The sequence below is a fragment of the Culex pipiens genome, chromosome 2, assembly GCF_016801865.2.
Source record: "Culex pipiens pallens isolate TS chromosome 2, TS_CPP_V2, whole genome shotgun sequence".
NCBI lineage: Eukaryota > Metazoa > Arthropoda > Insecta > Diptera > Culicidae > Culex > Culex pipiens.
Window position 1 is genome coordinate 198,264,256 of NC_068938.1, and position 21,961 is coordinate 198,286,216.

A 21,961-nucleotide genomic window follows, 5' to 3' on the forward strand; every position below is an offset into this window, starting at 1 on the left:
CTCCCCTATTTTCGTTTTTGATTGTTAAAAGTGCATTTGAAAGCTGGTGTGCTGAATAAGGGTCATTTTGAGACCGAATTTCGAAATATCCATCTGTTTTCGGATGCGGCCAGACTTTTCAACAAAATACACAGTTTTCAAATGAAAATATGGTCAAAATTTTTCATTTTCATATCGTTTATTTATCTCAAAAATTGCATTTTTCGAGCTCTACAACCTCCCAAATTTTCATCCAGATCCATAATCTGGTTCTGGAGTTAGAGCCGTTTGATTAACCTACCAAAAGAAAAAAAATCCCTAAAAAAAGGTAAAAACCCACCTAGTGACCTTCGCCAACACTTTTTATTTCCGATTTTATCCGAAATTTTTTTCTACATTCATTGTACAGACCATGAATGAGCATCTGAAACAAATTTGACATCTATCGGCAATCCGGATCAATTTTTAGAGCGATTTACTTTTTGCCTTTCTTACTAAAGAAAGGTATAGGTTTTACTTTAAGGCTGGACGTCATTTTCATCTTCGTAAATATGTCGATTCAGCATGAATTTTAATCGGAAAAATCGTCAAAAAATCACACTGCATCGATTTTCGACGCTCTATCGATTCACCTTGACAGAACTCGTCTATCTCCAACCCTCGAATTTTGAGAAAATAAATTCCGTGGAGTTCGAGTGATGTCCGTGTGTGGTAAAATTTTTGCCAAATTTTGTGTCACGTAATCCTCGGCTCCCCTATTTTCGATTTTGATTGTTAAAAGTGCATTTGAAAGCTGGTGTGCTGAACAAGGGTCATTTTGAGACCGAATTTCGAAATATCCATCTGTTTTCGGATGCGGCCAGACTTTTCAACAAAATACACAGTTTTCAAATGAAAATATGGTCAAAATTTTTCATTTTCATATCGTTTATTTATCTCAAAAATTGCATTTTTCGAGCTCTACAACCTCCCAAATTTTCATCCAGATCCATAATCTGGTTCTGGAGTTAGAGCCGTTTGATTAACCTACCAAAAGAAAAAAAATCCCTAAAAAAAGGTAAAAGCCCACCTGGTGACCTTCGCCAACACTTTTTATTTCCGATTTTATCCGAAATTTTTTTCTACATTCATAGTACAGACCATGAGTGAGCATCTGAAACAAATTTGACATCTATCGGCAATCCGGATCAATTTTTAGAGCGATTTACTTTTTGCCTTTCTTACTAAAGAAAGGTATAGGTTTTACTTTAAGGCTGGACGTCATTTTCATCTTCGTAAATATGTCGATTCAGCATGAATTTTAATCGGAAAAATCGTCAAAAAATCACACTGCATCGATTTTCGACGCTCTATCGATTCACCTTGACAGAACTCGTCTATCTCCAACCCTCGTATTTTGAGAAAATAAATTCCGTGGAGTTCGAGTGATGTCCGTGTGTGGTAAAATTTTTGCCAAATTTTGTGTCACGTAATCCTCGGCTCCCCTATTTTCGATTTTGATTGTTAAAAGTGCATTTGAAAGCTGGTGTGCTGAATAAGGGTCATTTTGAGACCGAATTTCGAAATATCCATCTGTTTTCGGATGCGGCCAGACTTTTCAACAAAATACACAGTTTTCAAATGAAAATATGGTCAAAATTTTTCATTTTCATATCTTTTATTTATCTCAAAAATTGCATTTTTCGAGCTCTACAACCTCCCAAATTTTCATCCAGATCCATAATCTGGTTCTGGAGTTAGAGCCGTTTGATTAACCTACCAAAAGAAAAAAAATCCCTAAAAAAAGGTAAAAGCCCACCTGGTGACCTTCGCCAACACTTTTTATTTCCGATTTTATCCGAAATTTTTTTCTACATTCATAGTACAGACCATGAATGAGCATCTGAAACAAATTTGACATCTATCGGCAATCCGGATCAATTTTTAGAGCGATTTACTTTTTGCCTTTCTTACTAAAGAAAGGTATAGGTTTTACTTTAAGGCTGGACGTCATTTTCATCTTCGTAAATATGTCGATTCAGCATGAATTTTAATCGGAAAAATCGTCAAAAAATCACACTGCATCGATTTTCGACGCTTCGTCGTCAAGTCGACAAGTTGTCAAGTTGAGCTTCGAATACTGGCGCGAGAATGCTGGCGCATCTATTTTGTGGCTCGACTTATACTCGTTTTGTAGTAGCTTGTCTACCGATGTTTCCTACAACGTGTAAGATATCGTAGCTTTTCGTTTTCTTTTGCCCTATGCGTTTTTGCATAACTGTCCAATGTTTATGCAAAAACTTTTGTGACATAGGACATTCATCCGGCTACAATCAATTTGTTTCCCGTGCGCTCCTAAAATCGCCTAAATGTAGACTTCATTTGTCGTAAGTTTATTTAACAGGCTTCATTGGATTCCAATAGGAGCTTTCTAAGCTTTTCATCGTTTATATCGTTTTCAAAGTTTTCAATGCTGGTGACGCCAATGGCTTTCTACTTAAGGTAGTCGCGATTGAGTGTGTAGTGGTGCGGTTTTAAAAATAGCAATTTCTGACACTCTCACTTATGTAGAAGCTGAATGGCGAGCTTCTCTGCACCGTGCGGCACACGCGGTTCACTTGTAGGGGAAATATACCCATTTTAATCACTCTAAGCCGTTCGACCAATTATCATCACTTTTGCCGTTTTCCGCTATTAAATCAACTTTTTCAAGTGTATCAACAATGGAGAGTTGTTTGCTCACTTTTATTTGAGCTATTTATTACTTTGGACCAGTCATGAGCAAAGTGCTGATAGGCCGATAATATAAATAGGCTGAAAAAGGGAATAGTTCCCCTACCTCGGTTTTTCTTTACGCCTGCTTTGTTCGGTACGATGGTACGATGAACCAAAATACCAACACACAAAAGGGCTCGACCGAAGCTAGAAAACCAAAACCGCGGTATGCGTTGTCACTGACGCATGGGAAGTTTGCTATGCTCGCGTTTGTCATAAACTCTTGTTTGATTAAGAATATGTACGATTACAAATATTCTTTTGGTGAAAATAGCGTTTTTTATTTCTTTTCGAAAGCATATCATTTATAATACTTTGCTTTCATCATTAGACTTTCTTTTTTTCTGACGTTATAAATAAACAAAGTCGTTGTTATGAATTTAAAGAAGCAGTTCTACTATTGTTATATTCTTTAGTAAGAAAGGCTCTATCTCATCCCAGGTGGGATTAAATCGGGTTTTTTGGGAATGTTCACTAGTTCAGCAATTTTGCATGAAAATGGCCTCTTTGAACTTTTTCGTGAAGCTCGTACTGGAATGCGAGGATTTTTCATCTAAAAAAGTATATTTGAATAATGAGCAGTAGTTTGAAAGATAGATAAATTACAGCTTCGACCAATTTCATCCGATGTGCTTGTCAAAAGCTTCCCAGAAATCTTTCTCCCAGCACTAATCTCCCACTGTGTGTGACATCCCTGGTTTTGCACCTGTCACAAAGCAGCACTAGCTTCAACATTTCCAGGACAACGCACTCTCGTGTCACCTATTCACTGACACTAACTTCACCACCCACCCACAAACCCTTCTCCTTCACCAACACAGCAAAAGCATGCTTAATGGTTCTCATCATTTGAAGCCAAGTCTGAGCCTGAGACTTGCCGCTCGTTTCGCAGAAAGAAAATGAAAAGAGACCCACCCAGAGGCACACACAAAGTCACACACACAGACACAGAAATAATGATGGTCCTGTTGATTAACAAGAGGACGAACGGGGAGGGGAGGTTTTCGCAGAAAAATAATACAAATGAGAAAAAAGAGGTGCTGAGTAGGACTTAGGTTAACCATCCAAGAAATGATCACTTTGTTCTTTTTCATATCTGATGTTTGAAACAAGTGTTGATTGGTCTTTTAATGCTTTTCAAATTTATCTTTTTTTGCTTTTTTGATTTTTATTTATTTATTGAATTGGTTCTGCAACCTTTTCTATTTGCTTAGTTGATTCAACCTGTTGCAACCAGCCACCAGAAAAAAGCACCACTAAACACGACTGACGTAAACTTTTACGAGGTGTGACGAGAGAGCTTTAAAGTTTTCGGACACTTTGTTACCCCCTCGTAACCGGCAGCAACTTTTCGGTTCGGCAAATGACGTCCAACCACGCCACAGCAGCAGCCGTTTTCCCAGAGCTCGCCAACTTGGACAGCATAAAAACGACTGTTTGACATGCGAAAGTTTGCCGCACTTTTCGTGTTTTTTTCAATATCATGCTTTTTGCTTATGGTGATGTAAAAGATTGCACTTTTGAAGCTAAACAAAAAGTTGAAATTGAATCTCTACTGAAAGGCAAAACTCACAAAGTTCTAAGCTGAATTTCCAATAAAGTGACCCCCTGCCTGGGTGTGTTAATATTGATTTTCAATCCCAAGAGCCGAGCAAACATTCCACAGCTTTCAATTTCAAAGAGCAACATTCCGTCAGAAATCCTTTCCCCCCACCCCTGCTCGGAGATTGAAATGTGGACGACCAGCAGCGCAGAGCAGCCAGATTCAATTAAAACATTTTAATATCCATACCATCCGGTGACGGTGCTGGGTGGTCCCGGCTGGGGAGTTTGAACTTTGCACAGTTGAAAAATATTATTTGCTGAAAGTTCTCTGCAAGTTACTCGGAAAAATGAATAAATATCTTTTAAAAAGAAAATTGTAAAAATAATAATAATTTAAAATCATGGGTTTAGTAATAAATTCCTTATTTCATGAATTCAATTGAAGAAAACGTGAGTGATGCTTGAATTCATGAAGTCAAGACAGATAATTCAAAAAAATAGACATCAAAAGATTATATTTAACATTTATTTTTTTTTCTTTTTTTGTGTGCTGAGTTCAGTTGGTGAGTGTTTTCCAGTGGATGATATCAAGAATGAATGGGTATGCTTTCGGTTGATTAGACCCCATACAAGCAAAAATTGAAATTATAGAAAGCTGTTTCTTTATAAATCATAAGCATAGTTTTCATAATTTAATTTCAAACTCACTGGCCAAACGAGATGAGGTTTAAATTGAATAAATGTATGTATGTTATTTCGATATTTTTTTTTTAAACGAACACATCATAACGAACATATTTAAAAAAAACATTTCTCTGTATTAAAAAAAAGTTAGCTACAGTAAAAAATTATAAGATAATTTAATAAGTTAATTAAAAGAAATGTACTCACAAACTTTTTAAACTACTATCCATTCAAATATTGAGATTTTTATTTTGTCATTTAAAAAAAATAGGCTATTTGAACATCAGATTTTTTCCAAATACTCAAATAGAACCGAAAAAAAACCATGCAAAAAAAAAGATTTTTTTAACATTAGGAAACTTGCACATTATATTTCATGTTTTATCGACCCTCTTCATACTCTTCAAAATTTCCCCAAAAAAAACTAAAATCCAGTTAAATCTATTTATGATTCATTGTGTAACATTCAGTTCTGAAAAAAAAAGTTCCAAAAAGCTAAATTTTCAATTTTTGCATTTTGCGTGTTATTTTAAACCTCTTGCGAAAGGAGGATTTAAAAACATCCAAAAGCAAATAATAAAATTTTGGGCTTTCGTACCATTCCAAGAAGGCTATATGCAAAGAAAATTTAAAAAAAAATATATATTTATATATAACAAGCCAAAAGACTCAAGTCTCAAAATTGGCATAAGAAAGGTGTTTTAAAATACATTTTACACTAATTGAGATTTTCGAGGAAAGCCGAAAAAACAACGACATTAGTGGAACACTTCCAAACATTCTTGCAAATGAGACAAGAAAGGAGATCTCGATGATAAATTTCCTGAGTTCGTACAACAAAATTTGAACCATTTTTCCTAGACATGAATGCCACAAAAGTGGTAAAATGCCTATACTAAAAAAACAAACTGATTGAAATATTTTGCAACCATTAGTTTTCAAAAAAAAATAAGATTTGACAAAAACAAAAATTTTTGCGAGAGAAATCTTTTTGCGGTGCATCTAAATTTTTCAAAAACTCAAAAGATTTTAGAATCAAACAAAATTAACTTTAGATGGTCGAAAATTCGGAATCACGATTTTTTTTTTTGCCCAATTTTTGATTGAAAATCAGAGGTATGATCCTTAAATTACACAAAAATAATTTAAAATTTTTAAGTCCAAGATGGCGGCCAAAATGGCGGTGATGGCATATTGAAAAAATGCATTTTATTTTTAATAGGCAATCAAAAACTCAAATTTGACTAAAATGGGGTCTGAGAACTAGAATTTTATCATCAAAATATCATCAAAAACAAGAAAATGAAAAAAAAACAAACCTTCGGATAATCGAACTTCGGATAATCGAAACTTTGGATAATCTAGGCTTCGGATAATCAAGTCTGGACTGTGAAAGGATATTACGAAAATCAATAATATGTATATTAAAACGAATTTTGTGACCGATTTGGTGTCATGGGATAAATTGTAAGTATTGCTAAGACCTCTGGAAAAAATAGTATTGCTCTAAAAAAATACTCAATTTTTTAATTCGACTTTTCACACCAAAATTTGGGTTGCGTAAAATAACTATACTTTAAAAATCTCATTTTTGGATATGTTTAAGAAGAAAAAATCCCATCTTTTGAGATATGGCACAAGTTGTTCAAGATTCATTGGGCAGTGTTTCCAGTTTCGAGAAAAAAAATAAATATTTTTGACATGAGAAAAAAAATATTTTATACGAAATGTAAAATCAAATTTGCCAAAAATCATTTATTTTCAACCATACCAAATGTAAAAGCTAATTTGTTTTTATTTGAATATTTGCTTTCATTTTTTGGCATTGAAAATCGGACGCACTTTTATTAAATTATTGTTTGAACTCGAAATCGGTTTACAATATTGAAATTTATGAAAAGTATTTTTCGATTGCAAATTTAAGTTTCGATCTTGAATAATTTATAATATTTTTTTTCGATTTTCCCATGTTTATAAAAAAAAACAAGATTTTTTTCAATAAGAAACTCTACTACATAAATGTAGATCACTTTGTGCCAAAACACAACAGATGGCATTTTTGTCGTCTCAAACATACACAGAAAAAAATGATGGTAATATTCATCAGGAAATGGCGACAGATCTTGTGTCAAAAAAAGTTTAATATTATATCAATAAATGATTAATTTTCATCAGTTTCTGGTGAATATTCAGCAGGTTCACATTTTTACAAATTTTGTAAGTAATATTACTCAAAAAAGAGGTAATATTCCACCTACCAAATTTCCAACATTCCAAAATTCAACTTTTTTTTGCTGTTTAATCAAAATGATAATTTTCAAAAATGTAATATCGAGCAATAAAAAGCTCAACGGAAAGTGAGCAATCAAGTTCTACTTTGCAATTTTTTTGTTAAAAAAGAGGGAACTTGCAAATATGAGGTTCGCCCGCAAACACGTGACCGTCGGCCAAAATTGTGTTTTTAGGAAAAACCGTGCGAGCGACAGCCAATAGAATTTTGAGTGAGGTGGAAGAAATTTTCCAATGTCGTAAACTTTTGACCAGCACTGTAAATGTTAATTATTTAAAAAATAAAGCCAAATCTCAGAAATTTTGTTGAAACATTATGCGACCCACAGTGAGTTAGGTAATCAGAAGATAGAGGTCTTTTAAGCAATGAAGTTAAATAAATTTATGATCATTTTAAGGACGGTTAAAATTTTAAAATTTTAAACAGAGCATAATTTAAACACTTTTGCAAAAAATTTAATAAAACAACACAATTTTTAATATGAAACTTTATGCTTGTCTCTGATTGGGAATATTAAAAACCAATCGATCAAGCTGGAACCTAGCCACATAGAAGGAGTCAGTAATTTATGCAACAAGTTCATAAAATGTTAATTAGAAACTAAAACCCCAGCTCTAATCATCCAAGTCTCAATTTCCCCTCTCTCTATCCCTCTTTTTGCAGACGAAGGCACATCTGGACGTGCTAGCCGATGCCCTGTTGAGATGGGCACGAGGACGTTAAGAACACCGGGCAGCAGCAATAGCATGAGAGCAGCACAGGAAGAACAAGTGAGAGGAGTGAGAGCATGAACAAAGTCAACTCAAAGTAACAACAACTAAAGGAAACTCTGACACGCGAAAGGAGAGATAGAGCAAAAAAGGTGGGAAGTTTAAACGGAGAGAAGAAAAACTGTAAATAGACAAAACAAAACACAATACACGAGACAAACACTCCCACATACACGTACATACACACAGAGAAACAGATAAAAATATATATATTTATTAAGGACACACAAACACACACACTCTACCGATTGGCAGTAGTAGACACAGGATCAAGCGAAAAACGATAAGCTGCCAGCCGCGCGGCTGACAGTTAAACGATAGGTGCGCGGCCCCGGCGAGGTTATACCAAAGAAAACATAAAACTGAACAAAGGCAAAACTGAACACATACACTGTAAGGGTACATAGATGTGTGTGTATAAGAGACAACCAAAACAAAACAAACAAACAATGAGCAAACTTTAACCAAAAGTAAGTGTAATTTTTCCCGTTTGGTTTCCCCGTTTCAAATCAGTCACAAGAATACCTACTCCAGATAGAGCAAAACGTGCGCGCGCGAGACGGAACACGAAACGATCAAAACGATAACCTGTCCGCCCCTCCCCCTTCTCCCCGACGTTTGTTTTGATTTCCTTACGCGCTCACTCACACTGAGGCAGTTAGTTCCGATTGTTTTCTCGTTTTGCGTCACAACAACAGCAGTAAACAGAAGAGCGGTGGAGAGACACTTGTATAGAAATTAAAATTAACATCCAAGATCGTTACAGTTAATGGAATTAAGTCAAAGACAAAAACAAAAATCTTGCAGAAAACTATTCTCATGGACAAGGCAGCTATATTGTATAGATAAGTCACAATTTTAACAAGTAAAAAAGTAAAAGAGAATCCAACCTTAGTCAACTAAAAGGATAAAGAAGAGCAAACACACAAACACACTCGTAGGAGGTAAGAACACTCACACCATCACACAAGAACACACAAACACATTGTTATATCTCTATCTTCAAGAACAAACGCTCGTGTATTTAGGAGATACCAAAACAAGAACAAAACTATCGTGTAACAACATTCCAAGTATACACACTTTACGAGTAAACAAAAACAAAACACTGAAACAAGTGTGCGCACCTTAACAAAACAAAAACAGCTGCACGCGGTAGCGAGAGGTTTGTCACTTGCCAAAACCAAAACAAACAAACAAAAATCGAAAAGGGCCTCTCGCACACCAACAACACTCACACAAAGAAAAACAACAACAAAGGTAAACAAAGAAAACAAAAAAAAAGTCCGCGAAGATCTTATTTTAGTCAAAGTTTTAGTTACTAATTCAAGCGTTCTGTTCCAAACGAGGGAGAGACAGCAGGTCGTCTTCTACTGTAAATAGCAGCAAACAAACAAACAAAAAAGTAACAATTACATAAGCAAAAACGCGCAAAGCGCGCACGCACGCGTGCTCCAAACGTCAAAAGTGACAGCGCGCGCGTGCGTGCGCGCCCAGTCACACGTCAAACATTCCTTGTGTAAAAAACAAAACAACTAACTTTAAGGCGTTAGGGAAAGCTCGCGCTCGCACACTTGATGTGTGCCGCGTGACAGATAAACGATAAGAAGCGAAATCTCTATGTTTTCACGTGATCCTGACCCCTGGTTCGGGTTTTGTTTTGTTTTTATTTATTTTGTTCACACCGTCACGTTTGACAGATCGGCGTGAGTGCCTGTTTTTGCGGGGAACTCTTAAAGAGATCCCCGTTTGAAAAAGGGTGGAAAAATGTAAACAAATCGTGATAAATGATCCCCTGGTCAGCGCTGCTCGCGCAGCTGGAAGCACTGCTAGCTTAGGAGGAGCGCGCTGGCAACCGTTGTTGAGAGCTAGGTTAAAACGGAAGCGCAAAACTTTCAAAACTTTGACTGAGCAAAAAAACATAAAAAAAAGTGGTTAATGTTACTAGAGTGAAACAAAGTAAACAAACGAAATAGGTGTTGAATATTGTAATTTGACGGAACGTCAACAGAACAAAAAAGGGACAAACGCGCGTGTGTGCGAAAACATTAGGAGAAGATTATTTTTAAATTGTTTTATTTTGATGTTTCCGAGCGAGAAACGTAGCAGGAAAGCAAGTGTAAATGGCTGTACAGCTGTACCAGAGGAGATGGCAAAAATACAAACAACAAAAAACCAAATGTAAACAATCAACTGTAAAAAGAAATTTTAAGATCATACACACACACATTGAGAGAAAAACACAAACATTGGTTGTGCATAAGAAGCGTTCAGTCACCTTACGTTCCATCTTTCAATTTATGAACGACTAAAACAAAACAAACAAAAAAACACTCACACACACATACACTCGTAACTCAAAGGAATGCACACAAACAATTAAGAAAAAGTCAAGAAAATATTTAAATTCAAAATAATAAAAAGCAAACACGAAAAAAGTATAAATGTCTATTTGCACAATATACCTTTACTGAGAAACAAAACAAACAAAAACAAAACACGGAGAACAAATTTTAAAACCAAAGTAAAAAACAGCAAACAGCAAGAAGAAAATAAGGATTAAAAAACTCATAACAAACACCTCAGAAAACAATCTCTCCTTAATGTCAGTGTTAATTTAGGGCAAAAAGCAGAATAAGAACAACTATCTCAACGATTCGAAGAGCAAAACAAACTGTACTATTGTTTACATCCAGAGCGGTGACAGCGCGAGCTGTCAAAATTCAGAGGAAGAAAAGAAAGCAAACAAGCGCCGTGCGAGATTTATTTGAATACCCACCTTTAGGTTAATTTTTATCGTCTTTTTAAAGTTAACAAAAGCAAAACAAGCAAACAAAAAAGTGCAAGCAAAGCTGTCAATATGGCCAGTTGAACAAAAAAACAACTATTAGCAAGTTAGCGAAACATAAGAAATGTCAAAAGAAAGTTTCATTTTTTTTACGTGACATGCCGCAATTCGCAACATAAACAAAACAAACTGTCATGACGTCATTTTTTCACTTTTGTTGTTGTCTTTTTAGTTTTGTTTTTATTACTTTTTCGCGATTTAAGAATAACTTTTCAAAAGGGCGTGATCTTGGATGTAAACATGCAGTTTATCTCGCTCACTCTAGTGAATGTTTACATTGAGTGTGAGCGGGATGCGTTGCTTGTTTACATTCTAGGATTCGTCTTGTTGACGTTTGTGAGCAGTAACATAACCTCCCGTTTGGGCACCCTCAGCAAACGTCAAACCAGTACGTTTTTGCCTTTCTTAGTAATTTTGTTACGTCATTTGGGAACATGTCATTGTTGTCTTTTTTGTTTTGTTTTGATTTCTTCACTGTGATTCAAGAGGAAATTTTCAAAAGGGCGTAATCTTGGATGTAAACAAACAGTTCTTCAAACCCACTCTAGTGAATGTTTACATTGAATGTGAGTGGGATGATCTGCCGGTTTACATCCGAGGATAAGTATTATTTGTAGGATCTATCGACCTCTGCAAACAGAGACATAACCTCAATTTTCGACACCCTTAGCAAACGTCAAACCAGTACAAGTTTGCTGTCAGATCTTTTTCGGAAGCGATTTGACGTTTGCTGAGAGTGCTGAAAAGTGAGGTTATGAAACTACTTGCAAATAACAAGTTAAGTGTGCAAATTTCCAGAAAGTCTTTTGATGTAAACAAACTGTTCATTCGGCTAACTCTTTTGTATGATTATACTGAGTACGAGTGGGATGAGCTCCTTTCATTCGAGTTTACGCCCTTTTGCAAAGTGCAAAGCTGCAGAAATTCTGCAAAAGGCTTCTTCGTCGAATTAAAAATCAAAGTTTAATCAAATTCTATACAGAAACTTTCCTTCCGATTGCAATCAAAAACTTCACTCCATCTATTTTTAAAGCATTTATCGCCAGCAAAGTGGCTTCCCTTTTTAAAAAAAAGTAAGGGGTGTGGAAAATTGAGCATCAGGTAAAGCCCACAAACTATCATCAAACTGTTGCTTGTTCATTTCACCGCCCTCCTCCACCCCCCTTAAATTCCACCAGACGCCAGGTGTAATTCCCCAGCTTTATTTTCACTTTGCATGAAACGAGAATTAAATGTTTATTTTTAGAACCCACGCCGAGATTCGAGAGGGCCTCTCGACGAAGGGCGCCCCGTAATTCGATAAGATCGGCGAACCTCTTCTCCGCCACTCGAATTGCCCAAGTGGGCACCGTGGCACGGGGTGACTTTGACTGGTTCTCCGATTTTTTCTTTAATTGGTTTGAATTGAGTCGGAACACGTCAAAATTCCGATTCGCCACCAGATGTCACTGCGACATTGTCGCCCTTCGGGCGTTTCGCCTACACCAAGTATACATTTGGGCGTTTCAACGGTCGAAAGTTGCCACCCTTTTTGATTCAACTTGCAGGCCCTCGGCGCAAAAGGAGAAACTTTTTTCCCCATTACTGCCGCGGCGGCGGAACTTCAACAGGCTCAACCCCCCTCAAACCGTTTTCCCGCAATTTCACCGAGGCGAGGAAAAACATACAAACGAAGAAAAGAATAACAAACCCAGCACCGAAATGAGGTCAGTTGTGACGTCAAAGCGTCAGATTCAACGGAGAGAAAAAAAAACTCGCTTCTGTTTTGCTGCCTCACTCTCGAGCTTTGTGGAAAATGGGGAAACTTGAAACTTGAAGATTGCGCGCGTTCCTTCAAATTTGGCCTTCGTCGGCGGGAGGAACTCTTGACACTCGCTGGTGACATGATTCCAGATTTTATTGTTTGATTTGTGCCTTGTTGCACTGAAAGAGTGAAAGTTTGAGCTGAAAACTCGAAAATTATGCCTTAAAAATGTTGGAAATCGATCACAAGTTACTTAAAATGATTTTTCCGACTTTTATCGTTTTTATCGTTTTTCATCGTTTTCATGCCTTTCGTCACAAATTCATCAACTACGCGATTTTGACTCACAAAAACTCATTTAAAAGCTGCAATTTTCAGTTAGTTCACCTAGCAGTGTGCCGCAAGCCAACATATATGTAATGGACTTTAAATTTCTTAAAAAAGGGGTTCGTGACCAGACTCGAACCCGGCACCGATCGTGACACACTGGAAAAAAAAGTAATCAACACAGCTAACAAACGAACTACAACGCCATTTTCATAGCACGAGAGCCCATTTGAGAAAGAGGAAATCTTTTTCAGATCAAGTGGAAAAGAGGAAAGAGAGTAAAATATTTAAAAAATAAAAATCCCAAAAAGTATATTAAAGAAAAAACAAAGAAAAGACTGACTTAGTGCGACCGAAAAAAAACCCTAATAATTACCAAAAAAAATAAAAGTAGTTAGCGAGAGAATAAAAATTAACCTATCGACCATGGGTATTTGAATGAGTTTCCCGGTGTGTGTGCTTCTGTTTTCTTCAAGTGCATGCAACAAGGAAACAGACCGACAGCAAATCACACAAAAAGCAAAAAACGTCCCACATACTTCACTTAGCAATAAATTTCAAACTTATCAGCAACAATTTAAGATACCTTAAATTTACAGTCGGAAAAGAGAGAAGAAAAAAACTAGGCGGGACGAGCTGGCTCTGCACAACGAGAAAGTCGAAACTAACGTAACTTTAACGATCTTCATATCGAGTGTATTCGTTGTGTTTTTAAGTATTTCTGTTTTTCGATTGGAAACGGTGCAACAACAGAGAAAAACTGAAAGTTTATCTAACATAAAAGTATTATTTAATAAGCGAGCAAAAACCCCTAACCTGTAAAAAAAATGGTAAAATGATCATAAGAGCAACACTTCGAAAAGCAAATCAAGAAAAAAAATCATAGAAAAGCTGCTAAGCGAAAAAGCGAAAGAACGAAAGAACTAAGCAAATGGGCTCCCGTACTGTGAAGAGGTAAAATCAAAGTGGAAAAGTCAAAAAGGGAAAGTGAATCAAACAAAAAGTGACGAACTTAACACTATTCAAGCGTCCAGATGAAAAGTTAAAATAAATAAACAAAAAAACCGCGCCGACTCCAACTAGGGAAAGGGTAAAACCATGTCGAAGACAACGTGTAAAATAAGACTAGGAAAAGGGACTTGGGAAGTGGCCAGGAGTCGGTGACGTCACCAAACAGACACACACACACACACACACAAACTTGAGGAAATAAAAAACAAAACTTGTTAATATCGCCGTCGAATGGAAATATTTGTTATTTAAAAAGTGAAACACAAAAAAACAACAACACACACACAAAAGAAGTATTTAAACAACAGCGTACGCGCGTGTGTGCGTGTGCAAAACGCAGCTAAAGAAGAAGGCACTAAGAAGAAGAAAACCCAGAAGAAGGAGAAGAAACCTTGCAGCTAACAAAAAAAAAGAAGAGAAGAACACAAACAAAAGCTGGAAATATATAAAATAATTTAGATATAATAAATATATTAATAAAATAAGAACATTACATATATGTTTTGATTTCGAGCGACCACGGCGAAAAAATCCCTCTCACTTAATGTCGTTTTCTCTCTGTCACTCAGTCTCTCTTTTTCCGTCTGTCTCTCACACACACACCCACTCAATCAACACGCGCATCTCTCATTGCTCACTCACGCACACAGTCACTCACACTCAAGCGAAACGATTTGCACGCCACCTTCATTTGTTTGGACGAGCACACGCAGCAAATGTCAGCCATAAGAAAATTCAACTGGTCAATTGTCAAGCTTTGCGAAAAAAAAACACGAAAAATAAAACTTTAAAAAGATTAAACAAAGAAACGATAGAGCAAATGCAGGTGGGTTCAAATCTTGCACTGATTGAAAAATTACAAAAAAAAAATAACGCACGAAATTTGGCGCAAAAAAGTAAAACAGAAATTATCAAACGAAACTATCGAGAGTGAGCAAATGATAAGATGTCGCGGTGTGTTATTTGCATGTGTGCGTGTGGAGAAAGGTGATGTTCCGGCAGATGGATTAATCTTGGTGTGCAGAGCTGGAAACGATCAGTTGCAGAAGCGTCAGCATGAAGGCTACTGATAGTGGACAAGGTAAGTTGGATTGGGAATATTTTGGAGCGTGAAGAATTATTTTCCGATAAGCGTTTGGTAAAAAATAATTAAATAGTTTAAGATTCATTAAAACTTCTTATAACACTTAAAGTTCATGTTGAGGATATCTTTTGTGTTTATTTCAAATTATCAACAGGGGAAGAAGGATGCGTGGACATCAAGGTTGTTAATCGATAGAACTATCGTCGATAATATTATCGTCTAACGATAACGATAATTAGGCTTAGTGATTTTTCACGCTCAAAAATTGCAAATTTCACGGGGACCTCAATTTCAAAACACCAAATTTCACGCAAATTTCGCGGTACTTAAAAAATGTTAAAATAACTTTGAAAATCCTATGTTTAAATCACAGAAACTACTTTTATGCCTAATTATATATTATTCTTCAATAAACTAAAAAATCTTCACTAAATTTAAATGCGACACAAAAAAAAATTCTCCTAATTTAAAAAAAAAATCATCTTGGTTTATAGACGGGATCTATATATATTTTGAAACAAAATGTAGGGCACGCGTATTCAAATTTACTGAACTGCTCTTATAATATTCAACTGATAAAGCTAAAATGTTTTCGCTAATTTGCTTCTGTTATTTTACATTTTATTGAATTTCATATCATAAACGAGTAAAATAAATTGAATTTTCTGCGACATTTAGCCCATGAAACATATTTTTTAAGGATTTTAGCTCACTTTTCAAAAACTAAATTCAAAATCAATTTGCAAAAATAATATAATTTTTAACAAAATCGAAATTTTTAATTTAAATGAGAAAAGTAAACAAAAAAGTAGTATTTTTTAACTTTCACGGAAACATCCATAAATATCGTTAAAATTGAACAGGCCGAACAAAAATTTATATGTTACTCCTACTACTCCTCATTTTATTTTGAATAAAACATAGCTTGATTTAATTAATTTATTTCAAACCCGTACCGTTTTAAATCAAATTATATAGCAGTAACATTTTTGATACAGCGAATGAAAATATTACTAAATTTAGTTAGTTACTGAAAAAACTCTAAAATCTGAACATTTCTTCAAATGGTTCATATCAACTTGACATACATTTATTCAAGCTTTTTAATTGAAAACTAATAAAATTTAATTAAATAGTCTTTTTGGATGAAATATTTATTAAGTTGTTATTTAAAAAAAATGATTTGAGAAAATTGATAAATTTCACGAATTTCACGCCGTCCACGAAATCGTCAAAAATCATATATTCGTAATATATTAGTAATTAAACCAGGGAATTCACTCGCTTAATTCTACACAGCTAAAAAAGTAGTAATCCAGCTGCGTGTAAAACGCCTGGGTGTAAAAAAAAAATTGCATTATTTTATGCAATTTTATGTAATTTTACACCCTGAAATATGTAGCCCATCAGTATGGGAAACCTACTTGACCGAAATGTCAAGCTCATATATGCGTTTATCCTAACAGCTCTTCATCGGTCTGATGGCCGAGTGGGCTAAGGCGCCAGTCCTTACTGTTGGTGCTGGGTATGAATCCCGTCGGTTGCAACTTTTTTTTTGTGTTTGCAAAAATTGTACATGCAGTGTGTAATATTAAGTGTTAATTTTGACGAAGGTGATGTGCATGCTTTTGCATGCGATTTTACCATCGGATTTTTTGCTGTGTACAGTAGTTCATAAGATTATTTTTATTCCTTTTTGAGTTTGATAAACTATTTTGAAAAAAAAACCTTACATTTTCACACAAACATAAAATTTCACGGGATTTCACGGAAAAAGGCGAATTTCACGGATTTCACGCTGTCCGCGAAATCGTGAAATTTCACTAACCCTAACGATAATGATTATCGTTATCGTTATCGTTATTCCGATAATGTTATCGACGATAATGGACGAAAACTTATGGGTCATTCCTTCCCAAGTGACCACGCGTCCAACATCGACCTTCACCAAATCTGCTCATATTTGGCATGGGGGTTGTTTTTGCCCCAAAAACAAAGAATCCAAAGTTTGGTGACATTTGGTCCACCCCCGCGCCCGTGGCACCCCCCTCTTTTTCTGAGATTTTTGAAAAACCTCATTTTTAAAATGCATTTTGCTAAGAGAAAAGTTTACAAAAAGTGAACTTTTGGGTATGCATATTTGAAGATTTTTTGATGTAGAATCGAATGGCGTACTCAAAATTTACGTACAGTGTTGCCAGATATGAAAATTTTGCGCTTTAAGTTTTAAAATGCATTTTTAACCCTTTGGACGAGCACTTACGGGAAAACTGACAATTGCATTCGATTGCTGAGAGTTTTTTACATTAAATTCAATCAAAACCTCAGGGTAAAATGAATATTTCTTGAGATATCACATTTTTAAGTTGGAAAGCTTAGTATTGCACAGCAAATGTTTTACTTAACCATCAATTTTCAACAGTACATTGCGTGAGAGCATAGTAGGCCTTGAAATTTGAATATTTTTTTTCAATTTCTTAACGGAAGCAAGTGAATGTCCCAAAATTGAATTTATGTATGTATGTATTGTATGTATGTATGTATGTATGTATGTATTTGTGTATGTATGTATTGTATGTATGCATTTGAACCCCCGTCTTGGCAGGACTTGGCGTGGTTCACGGATATAAGAAAATGACAAAATGTTTAATTTCGAGCGCATCAACTGGAATTTTCTAGTTTTATGGCCCAAGAAGCTAGCCTGAAAATATGAGCTTATTTGGTTAGGTTTGGTTGGTCCAATTTTTACCTGAAGGATTTTGGAGTTTTTTTTTGGCAAAATTTAAAAACATGCTCAAAAAATTAATCTATATATTTTCGGGATCAATTCCTAGCGCTTTGCGATGTTCTACAAAGTTGTTCCCCGGATCAAAATCTTTGAGAATTTTGACAATAAGAAAATTTGATAGCGTTTTGGGAAACTTTGTCGAAGAAGATGTTAAAAGTGAAAATTCCCCATAGTAAATTAATTAAAGTTCCATTCTAACTTCAGGTCAAAACTGGACCCACTAAACATTAACCAAATGGGCTCATATTATCAGGCTAGCTTCTGGGGCCATAAAACTAGAAAATTCCTGTTGAAGCGCTCGAAATTAAACATTTTGTCATTTTCTTATATCCGTGAACCACGCCAAGTCCTGCCAAGACGGGGGTTCAAATGCATACATACAATACATACATACACAAATACATACATACATACATACATACAATACATACATACATAAATTCAATTTTGGGACATTCACATGCTTCCGTTAAGAAATTGAAAAAAAATATTCAAATTTCAAGGCCTACTATGCTCTCACGCAATGTACTGTTAAAAATTGATGGTTAAGTAAAACATTTGCTGTGCAATACTAAGCTTTCCAACTTAAAAATGTGATATCTCAAGAAATATTCATTTTACCCTGAGGTTTTGATTGAATTTAATGTAAAAAACTCTCAGCAATCGAATGCAATTGTCAGTTTTCCCGTAAGTGCTCGTCCAAAGGGTTAAAAATGCATTTTAAAACTTAAAGCGCAAAATTTTCATATCTGGCAACACTGTACGTAAATTTTGAGTACGCCATTCGATTCTACATCAAAAAATCTTCAAATATGCATACCCAAAAGTTCACTTTATGTAAACTTTTCTCTTAGCAAAATGCATTTTAAAAATGAGGTTTTTCAAAAATCTCAGAAAAAGAGGGGGGTGCCACGGGCGCGGGGGTGGACCAAATGTCACCAAACTTTGGATTCTTTGTTTTTGGGGCAAAAACAACCCCCATGCCAAATATGAGCAGATTTGGTGAAGGTCGATGTTGGACGCGTGGTCACTTGGGAAGGAATGACCCTTATATTTAATATATTTCTAAAATTATGTTGCATTTTCAAACTTCCTTATATTTTTTGGTAATATGGTAAGTTTCAAAGTATAAATATATGGGTATCAAACGATTCGAAATTTTGCATGCATTTTCACTGTTTTAGTTTTTTTTTTTAATGAAATATTCAAATTTAAACAAAATACAGTATTTTCTCGAAAATACTCAAATTTTTAGAATTCGCAGTATGAGTATCAATAGATTCGAAATTTTGCATGTATTTTAACTGTTTTAGAGTTTTTTGAATGAAATACTCAAATTTTCACAAAATACCGTATTTTCTCGAAAATACTCAAATTTTTATAATTCGCAATATGGGTATCAAACGAAGCGAAATTTTACCTGCTTTTTCATTCAAAAAACTCTAAAACAGTTAAAATACATGCAAAATTTTGAATCGTTTGATACCCATATTGCGAATCATAAAAATTTGAGTATTTTCGAGAAAATAAGGTATTTTGTGAAAATTTGAGTATTTCATTCAAAAATCTCTAAAACTGTTAAAATACATTTAAAATTTCGAATCGTTTGATACCCATATTGCGAATTAATTTTTTTTTGTATTTTCTAGAAAATACAGTATTTTGTGAAAATTTGAGTATTTCATTCAAAAAACTCTAAAACAGTTAAAATGCATGCAAAATTTGAGAATGTTTGAGAAAATACGGTATTTTGAGAAAATTTAAGTATTTCATTCAAAAAACTCTAAAACAGAGAAAATGCATGCAAAATTTCGAATCGTTTGATATCCATATTGCAAATTATAAAAATTTAGTACTTTAAAAAATTGTGGTATTTTGTGTTTTTTTTTTATAATTTATACTTTGAAATTTACCATATTATCAAAAAATATTAACTTAGAGGAAGCTTAAAACTTCAACATGATTTTGCTGGTTTTAGTCAATTTTAGAAATATATTAAATATAAGTTATCGTCCATTATCGTCGATAAAATTATCGCTGATAGAATTATCGGAATAACGATAACTATAACGATAGATTCGTTAGATTGGGCATTTTAGATTGGGGAATGCTCAAAAAATCGAAATACAGAAAAAAAAGTTGAGTATTGAGTAGTACTCATGTATGAAACCATTTCAAAATCTAATCTCTCGATTAAATTTTCAAAAGGTCCTATCTGCATAGGAAACCCATGAGGGATAGGTTGTTTTGAAAATTTAATCTAGATCTAATCTAATCTAATCTAACACAAACGCAGCCAGTCCGATGAAAGCATGCTGGAAAGTCTTGTGATTAGATTACGCCCCTAGCACTTTTCTTGTCATTATTAATAATTGCAGTACATCCGAGAACACCCGAAAATGTATTGCAAAAATTAAAGCGGCCAGCCCTACTACGTTGTGTTTACCGCAGAGAGGATTCTGAAAACGGATCACATTTCACAGAATCTACAGGGGAGGAAGGATGCGTGGACATACCGTACCAAACGCTCCAGTTTACAGTTTCATATGTGTTTTGTATAATGTGTTAAGTGTAACATATAGTGTGGTTATATAATCAATTAAATATAATAATTCAATATAATGATCATTTAATAAAATCCCTTCACCTATATATAATAACCACGCACCCAAGCACACAAACAGCGACACAAAAGAAATGAAAATGAGCATGCAAAAACAAGACAGCGCGTCCCCGTGGTCAGCGCACTAATCTCATGTATGAAACCATTTCAAAACATACAGAAATGGAACTGTTCTTGTTCTTGTTGCAAGTGAATAATGCTGACTTTAAAAAAACGCCATGAACTAGATAAAGAAATATATAAGAAACGGTCAAAACTAGAGCGGTAAATTTCCCGTCCCGGGAAAAAATTTCCCGGGAATTCCCGAGATTTCCCGTAAAAAAATATTTCCCGTTCCCGGGAAATTTGTACATTTCCCGGGAATTCGCGAAATTCAAAAGAAAGTATACATTTTTTAAAAAATTTGAACCTTTTATTTAAATGCCCTGACAAAAATAATAGTTGAAGAAAATTAACATAATTTTGTTAAATGGAATTTAAGGTTAAGTCAATTTAGAATTATTCAGATGATCAGAAATTTTTGAATCATGATTTTTTTATGAGTATATTAATTTCTGAAGCATCTGGGAATAGATCCAGCCTCATGGAAATAAACTATTACAGCTTTTAACCCACCGGTGGTCGCGTACGTGTACTTTGTACACAGTTTGTAAGGGCACTTGTAAGAAAGGCGAAAACACGCGACTTCCCGAAGGTAATTGGTTAATTGGTATCATTTTATTTAAAAAAATAACCCCTTCCAACCAAAGGAAATTTTTTTTACGTTTTAGATTACGTCAAATGATCAAGCAAACGAGATGGAAAGATTTACCAAAGATTTTTTTTATTTATTGTACGATTTGAGCTTATAAAATTTGAAAAATTATTCGTTTAGTTGTTGTTATATGATTTTTTACAGGCAGTCGTTTGACGTCAAGCTCTCAATTGATCTTAACACTTATTTTAATCACTAAAGTCGTTGTCCTATAAATTTTTGTTGCACAATATTTATCAGAGTCAAGATCAGAACAATTTGTAATGAATTTAAAATTTCCCGGGATTTCCCGGGAAATTAGTTGAAAGTTACCCGTTTCCCGGGAAATTTGTAACCCCGGGAAATTGGACGCTCTAGTCACAACTAACGAAAAATAATTTATGAAAAAGATAAAAACATTTTTTTCTGCAAACATATTTGAAGACATTCGATTTCTTTTACGTCCCCCAAGAAGGAATTCCTCACCGATTGAGAAACGCTACAATTGAGTCTCTCTCTCGTGTCAGCGACGTGAGACCTCAAGACATGCCTCCGGCCAAGATGCCACACCAGGTCAACCGCAGCCCAGAATCGGCGACGGAACAAACGAACGTCAAACGGCACCACCACACTCACACTCACACACAATATGTCGACTTTGTCGAGTGTGGCGCAGGAACGTGTTCGCCAAGCCAAGCCCCGAAGGTAAAGATCCTTGTGCGCCACACCGAGTTTTAGCAGCCAGAGTCAGTGCCAAGGACCAGAAGGAAGAACGTGCGGC

General features: G+C 35.1%; 1 protein-coding gene across 1 annotated transcript in view; it reads left to right on the forward strand.

Moving 5' to 3' along the window:
- LOC120412772 (uncharacterized) overlaps positions 1-14,445 on the forward strand; it is a 138,695-nt gene extending 124,250 nt beyond the window's left edge. Inside the window, exon 3 of the mRNA XM_039573367.2 lies at positions 7,916-14,445. Within this exon, the coding sequence (XP_039429301.1) occupies positions 7,916-7,975 (60 nt within the window). The 3' untranslated portion in view covers positions 7,976-14,445. The remainder of the gene's footprint in view (positions 1-7,915) is intronic.
- Positions 14,446-21,961: the final 7,516 nt, after the last annotated feature.